A 7401-nucleotide genomic window follows, 5' to 3' on the forward strand; every position below is an offset into this window, starting at 1 on the left:
TGATGTTCTGGAACTTCTGGTTGTTTCTTGTTTTGAGGTAGTTCTTAGTTGTGGAGGGAGATGCAGCGTGTCTTTCTAGGCCTCCATCTTGGCTGGAAGTGGATCTTATTAATTCCTTTATTCTGCTGACTTTGGGTGGCTTTTGTTCTTTTTTTCAGTTTTTTAAGATATAATGTTGGGTTGTTTACTTAGGATTTCTCTTGTTTCTTGAGATAGGCTTATAAAGATATAAACTTCCTTCTTATTACTACTTTTGTGCATTTAAGAAGTTTACATATGTTGTATTGTCATTCTCATTTGTCTGTACAAATCTTTTGAATTCACTTTTTATTTCTTTTTAACCCATTATTTTTTAGTAGTATGTTGTTTAATTTCTACATATTTGTGGGCTCATTTATATTCTTTTTGCAGTTGATTTTTATATCAAAGCATGTGGTCAAAGAATATGCATGGTATGTTTTCAGTTTTCTTGAATTTATTGAAGCTACTTTTGTGACCCAACACATGGTTTATCTTTGAGAATGTTTCACTTTCACTGAAGAAGAGTGTATAATGTGATGTTCTGGGATATAATGTTCTGTCAATATCAATTAGGTCCATCTGGTCTAATGTGTGATTTAAGGCTGATATTTATTTATTTATTTTTTTGCTTAGATGATCTATCTAGACCTGTCAGTGGAGAATTAAGATCTCCAACTGTCATTGTGTCTTTATCTTTATCTCACTTTGGTTCTGTTAGTAGTAATTTTATATATTTTGGTACTTCCTGATTGGGTGCATATATATTAAGAAGTGTTATATCTTCTTGATGTAGTGTCCTTTTTATTATTATAAAATGCTCATCTTTGTCTCTTGTTACCTTTATCTTGAAATCTATTTTGTCAGATATAAGTATGGCTACCCCTGCTTTTCTGTGGATGTAATATGCTTAGAGAATCACTTTGCACCCATTCTCTTTGAGTCTAACTTTATCTTTGCAGCTAAGATGTATCTCCAGAAGGCAGATTATGTTTGGTTTTCTTCTGATCTATTTTGCTACTCTGTTCCTCTTTATTGGTGAATTCATCCCACTAACATTTTGAGTAATTATTGATATGTGAGGATTTTCTATAGCCATTTTATATTTTGTTTTCTAATAACTCTGTCCCTCAGTTGATTCTTTCCCTTTGTGTTTCTCTCTGTTGTTTTTGTTTGGTGTGGTATTGCATACTTCTTCTTTTTTAAAGCTTTGTGTCTCACTTTTGGGTTTTCGTGTGTGGTTGCCATTAGGTTTATGAAAAAGAAACTTGCATATACACGGGAGTATTTTTGTATTTTGAGTGCATCTGATTTCCATTCTCATTTGCCAGTTCAGACTTTTACCCCATCTTCTTTTATGTTTTTGTTGTCACACATTATCCCTTTTTGTGCTGTTTGTTGTTGATCTTACTTATATTTTCGTTTCCTTTTGTTCTTTGTTTTAGGTAGAATAGCCTAAGTATTTCCCACAGGGGAGTTCTTCTGGTGATAAATTCCCTCAGCTACTGTATGTCTTGTAAAGTCTTTATTTCTCCTTCATATCTAAAGAATAATTTTGCTGAATATGTTAATCTTGGATAGTAATTTCTTTCTTTCAGTAGTTTGAATACTTTGTTCTACTCCCCTCTGGCTTGTAGAGTTTCTACCGAGAAGTCAGATGATAGCATAATGAGCTTTCTTTTATAGGTTACTTTCTTCTTTTCCCTGGCTGCCTGAGAATTCTTTCTTTATCATTAAATTATTTTACAGTTTTAATACAATGTATCTTGGAGAGGGCCTCTTTCGATTTAGGTAACTACGTGTTCTATTTGCTTCTTGGATTCGAAGATTTACCTCCATAAATTTGGAATTTCTCATCATCTATTTGATTGAATAGGCTCTTTGTTCCTTCTCCCTCTCTTCATTTTCTGGTATGCCTATTATTCTTATATTGTGTTTTCTGATGGAGTCAGATAGTTATTGTAGAGCTCTGTCATTATTTTAATGCTCAGGTCTTTCTCTTGTTTCCTCTGCATCATTTCTAGATTTCTGTCTTTGATGTCACTGATTATTTCCTCCACCTATTTCCTGGGCTTGCTAGTTCATTCTTGATCTCTTTTATTGAGTTTTTCATCTTCAGAATTTCCTTTGGTTTATTTTAAAAGTTTCTATCTCCTTGGTAAAGTACTTATTTTGTTCATTAATTTGCTTACTAAGTGCATTAAATTTCCTGTCTCTATTTTTTTGCATCTTGTTGAGTATTTTCAGAACTGCAATATTGAATTCTCTGTCATCTATATTGCATATTTCTATGTTTTTAGGTATGTTTTCTGCAGATTATCTTTCATAGCTGCCTCATTACCTTGGCTATTCTTGGTATTCGATGGGTTCCTTCTCTGTCTAGGCATCTATGTATAAGTGGGACTTCTCTAGCAGATTAATACAAAAACATCTTTCTATACTTTTTTAGTAGGTGGTGCTGAATCACAAGATATTTAGCTCTGTGAAATCCCAGTGCATTCTTGTAGCCAGATGCTGCCACTGGTGTAGCTGCGATGCATGTGTGTGGGTTGGGATGGAGAAATTGGTCAGCTTCCTTGTTGTTTTGCCCTCCTTGTAATAGTAACCTTGAACCTCTGTGGGTTCCCCCCTGTGCCCCAACCCTGAAAATGGTCACAGATTACACCCTTTGCTCACAGAAAAAATATGATTCAATAGTACCATTTCTCAGGTTTATAGATAATATGCTCAAAACCTGACACTAAGGGGGAAGGAAGGCGAGCTCTGAGAGGCTACAGGGATAGAAGGGCTTAGTGGCTTTGTTTCTTTGTCCGGAATGCCAACCACCTGACAAATGCACTTCTATTCTGTGTCCTTGCCTAAGTCTCTGGGCTCAGCTGCAGTCTGTGCTGCTTGCAGCTGTGGGAGTGCCAACAAGATCTCTTTGCTTCTCCCAGCTTAAGGGAGTGCTAGCCACAACCAGATTTCTTCCCTGACTACAGGACTGTGTCTATATATCTTAGCCCTTTGCCCTACTCGCCTCCCCCTTTTGTTCTCACTTGCTTACCTTTAGATGTTTTAATGACCAGACATCTCATATGTGTTTATGGCTTGAGCAGAGAATCCTTTGTTGAACTATAGCTGTTCAGATTGTTGAAACTTCAAGAGGAGAGACTGAGGGGATCTCTCACACTGCTATTCCTCTGATGTGACTCCTAAGTTTTCCCTTTGAGATTTTATTATCTACAAGGTCTTTCTCATCTCTAGAACCTACAAAAGTACCTCTGGTTGCTACTAGAAACCACAGCAAATCAGTCCCTTCCACTTTTTCTGGGCCAAAATGGACTGCTGGAGAGTGAGGGACAATGGGTGGAAAAGTGATAGAGAGCAAAGGCAGAAAATGTGATGTTAATATGATACCAGCTGTTTAGTATTGATTTAATGTTATGGCCCATTTCTATTGCTGAAATATTATTCTGGAATATCATGTATTTATTGATGTGTAAGTGGCAGACACATGTGTGTGCATATGTATGTGTTACAATTTATAATTTTCTAATTTAATTCAAAGTGTATATGAAGTCCAATGTCTGAGTAAAATACTTTCTCAACTTATTAGAAATATAGAATTTTTATTTTTATTTTTCTAACCAGAAAGAACTCCTTTGTGATCTAGTTGGAATTTCACCATCCTCGAAGCATGATGTGCTTAAGGAAGCTGTACTTAAGAAACTAGGAGGGGATGGTACCCAACTGGAGGCTGCTGAAAGGTAGGCACCCACCAATCAACTTAGAACAAAATATTGGACCAATGATTATTTAGTATCTTTCCATCAAAGAGAGGTCAAAATAGAACCAAACACTTTACAATGTATTTGATTAATTGCTGCTCTAGTGTTGGTATGTTGTAGAGAGATTACCATGCACCGTGTTCATGTGGGGATGAAACAGGTAAATAGAGAAATTCAATGACAACTGTAACTTGGGAAATAGTTAAGACACTTTACTACTCAGCTCCCAAGAAAGGTGGAATATTTTTTCTCTTGTGGGACATTCACCCAGTCTTTTTCCAACTTTTTAAAAATACTCATTCACATGACTATGGCACATTTTGCTGGTGCCCTTAATGTAGGAGAACTAATGTGCAACTTAATATCATAAAAAGCTTTGCAATAGTATGGATCCAGCTCTGGATCAGTTTTGCTCCAGAGAGTACTTTCTCAGATAGTCTGGGGAAGATTCTACAGGTTAAAACATTAGTATTGCTATTATTATTTTACAGTTGAGGAGAGTCCTATAACTTGAACTGTCACTTTGTTATTGTGCCCTTCAAGAGTAAATTCAAGGAGCTCCCTTCTGCTTCCCAGGTGAGAACATGTACAAGACTTGAACTAATGCAGCCATCTCTTTTGCTTCTCAGGTTGGGCTTACTTGGGGATGAGCAAGTTCCTCAGGCAGAGTCTGTGGTGGATGCCCTTTCCAAGTATTTGGCCATGAAACTCTCCTATGGTAGGTCATGAGCTATTAATGAAACATCCCAGAGGAAAAAACATAAGATGTCAGTACAACTAGCAAATTAGAATGTAGGGCTAGAGCCAAGCAGTAGGAATAGGGAAGTATACTATCAGGGAAAGAACACTTGTTTATTTTCCAGAGGGAAGAATGAGAGAACTATTAAGTAAGAACAAACTTGGGATATGGGAAAGGAAAATATCATTATTTTAGTCTTAAGTTTTTGCTCATTAGGAAAAGCTGAAGGAGGATTTTTGAGAGAAAAGTGGATGCCTTCATAGCAATGCCTCGTGTCTGTGGCCAGGCTGTCATGATAGCAACCTGGACTGAAGAACATGATTAGAGTTATAATTCCTTGAGTTGTTGAGGGACTAAAAAGCAGTATAGATCATTGTCTAAGGACCATATAAAATGGGAGAGAAACTTGTGGGAGTGGAAAGGAAGCAGCAGGAGATGAAATATGATGCTGGAGATGTAATAATGATGACATTTTAAAACATCTTTTTATTTATTTTAAGGTCCTGGAGAGAAAGATATGATTGTGATGAGAGACAGCTTTGGAATCAGACATCCTTCTGGACATTTAGAAAATAAGACTATTGATCTTGTGGTTTATGGAGATGTGAATGGCTTTTCAGCCATGGCTAAAACTGTGGGGTTACCCACTGCTATGGCAGCCAAAATGTTGCTTGATGGTAAGTTATTTTGTCTCTATGTTATTTCCAAGGCATTCAGTGCCTGGACATCAAAAACAATTCTTGAGTATGACACTGGCATTCACTAAAAGTGAGCCATCTTTGTTGGAGTGGGGAAAGTAGAAGAGGGAATAGCGGGGATAAATGGTGATTAAAGGAGACTTGAACACACTATACAATATACAGATGATGTTTATAGAATTGTACACGTGAAACCTATGTAATTTTATTAACCAATGCTATCCCAATAAATTTAATAAAAAAGAAAAAATATAAATACAAGTGAACCATCTCAGAATGTCCAGGTGCTGGCTGTCTGGGAGCTCACACTATCATGAAAAAAAATCATGGGCTTTGGAATTAGACATGCTTTGTGTCCCAGGTCAGTCACAAGATGACTGAGTGATGAGGTGAAAGCTACTCAACATCTCTGAGCCAGAGTTCCCTCATCTTTAAAGTGGGAATTGTCATCTCTAACTCATAGGGTTATTGTGACAATGAATGAAATAATACATAAAACTCCTACCACAGAGATCTTAACTCCCTTTCTTTCCTTGTTTATTCATATTTTGGGGGTGGTAACACTGAAGTAGCAGAGGGTATTCACTTCCAGACCTTCAAAAATGGAGAAGATGTTTTATTTTATTTTTGATTTTTCCTGGAACAAATTCTTTGTTTTTTTTAGACCATATTTTATCAATTTTTATATCTCAGTATATTATCAGTACTCAATAAATATTTTGAACAGAATGAATTTAGAGTTTAACTCTCCACTCTTATCTTATGATCACATATGTGTTTAAATAAGCATTACCTCTGAGTAGAATACCCCATTTGGCCCTTGTGAAAGTGTGAGGAGAGTAGAAAACATCAAAGCAGATCAATATCAAATAATGAGAAAAGATATCTACACCTCAGCAAATATCAAGTTAAACCACATCCTTAGTTATTGAGGTACCTTAGTTATTGAAGTGATGTGTGATGAGGTCATAATGACCTTTAAGGGACATGTCAAGACTTAATGTTTCAGCCATCCTAGGAGATATCTGTGCCCCACACACCAGGTGGGCTTTAAATAAAATGACATCAGCAAACAAAGCAGACCAGTTAGACTTACTTTACTTTCTTAATATACTTTATTCTCTAATTATCTTAATAGAAGTTAGAGAAGTATAAAAGTTCTGACCCTGTCCCTAAGGCAAGCTTTGTTTGCAATATAAAGTTAACTGCCCCACCCACTTTTTGCAGATATTGATTAATAATTTAGCAAGGGACATTAACAGCTATTGTAAAAATAGTTTGGCCTCCAACAATTTATTGACTCAAGTTTAATGCTATATGAAGACTTGCTGTAGAAATTAACCTTTAATATCACCTTTAAAATGGCAACTACAAATTTATTTTCTTTCAGGTGAAATTCAAGGTAAAGGCCTGATGGGACCTTTTACAAAAAATATCTATGGACCAATATTGGAGCGAATTAAAGCAGAAGGCATTATCTATACAACACAGAGCACAATCAAGCCTTGAGAATTATATTTTATTTTTGTCTTCCTACACAACACAGTTGTGAACATTTGTGTCACAAACATATTTGCTACAGTGCTATTTTAAAATATAAAGCATATGTTTTGATTAAGTCACTACAATGGTGTTTTGAAAGATAAATCTCTTTTTCATATGAAAATATTTGGAATAGACTATGCCAGTAATTACCAGGGAACTTTATAATTCTATCATGTATTTTTTCATGCGTATGTAAAAGTGATAATGATTATGCTATTCGTTAATTTATTGTGCAACTTTTTTCCTACAAGAATATATTTTCCTATACTCAGCAGATGATGTTTCATCTCTTTAGACAGAAAATATTTCCGTAACACCACAGAAATACAAAGGATCATAAGAGACTGCTATAATTATATACCAACAAATTGAAAAACCTAGAATAATTGGATTAAATTTTTAGAACCATATACCCAAGACTGAATAATAAAGAAATATGAGATCTGATAGACTGATTTCAAGTAATAAAATTGAATCAGTAATTTAAAAGCTTCCTGAAGATACAGTCCAGGAGCAGCTGGCTTTCCAGGTGAATTCTGCTAAAAATTTAAGAAGAGTTAACACCTATTTTTCTCAAATTATTCCAAGAAATTAGAGAGGAAGGAACACTTCCGAACTCACAGGAATAGAT

The 7401-nt window shown here is 35.5% G+C and overlaps 1 protein-coding gene across 1 annotated transcript in view; it reads left to right on the forward strand.

Moving 5' to 3' along the window:
• Positions 1-6734, forward strand: part of AASS (aminoadipate-semialdehyde synthase) — an 80918-nt gene extending 74184 nt beyond the window's left edge. Inside the window, exons 21-24 of the mRNA XM_090287426.1 lie at positions 3652-3767; positions 4418-4506; positions 5028-5204; positions 6616-6734. Coding sequence (XP_090143552.1) covers positions 3652-3767; positions 4418-4506; positions 5028-5204; positions 6616-6734 — 501 coding nt within the window. The remainder of the gene's footprint in view (positions 1-3651; positions 3768-4417; positions 4507-5027; positions 5205-6615) is intronic.
• Positions 6735-7401: the final 667 nt, after the last annotated feature.

This window comes from Furipterus horrens, unplaced genomic scaffold, assembly GCF_987537825.1.
Source record: "Furipterus horrens unplaced genomic scaffold, mFurHor1.1.pri manual_scaffold_9, whole genome shotgun sequence".
NCBI lineage: Eukaryota > Metazoa > Chordata > Mammalia > Chiroptera > Furipteridae > Furipterus > Furipterus horrens.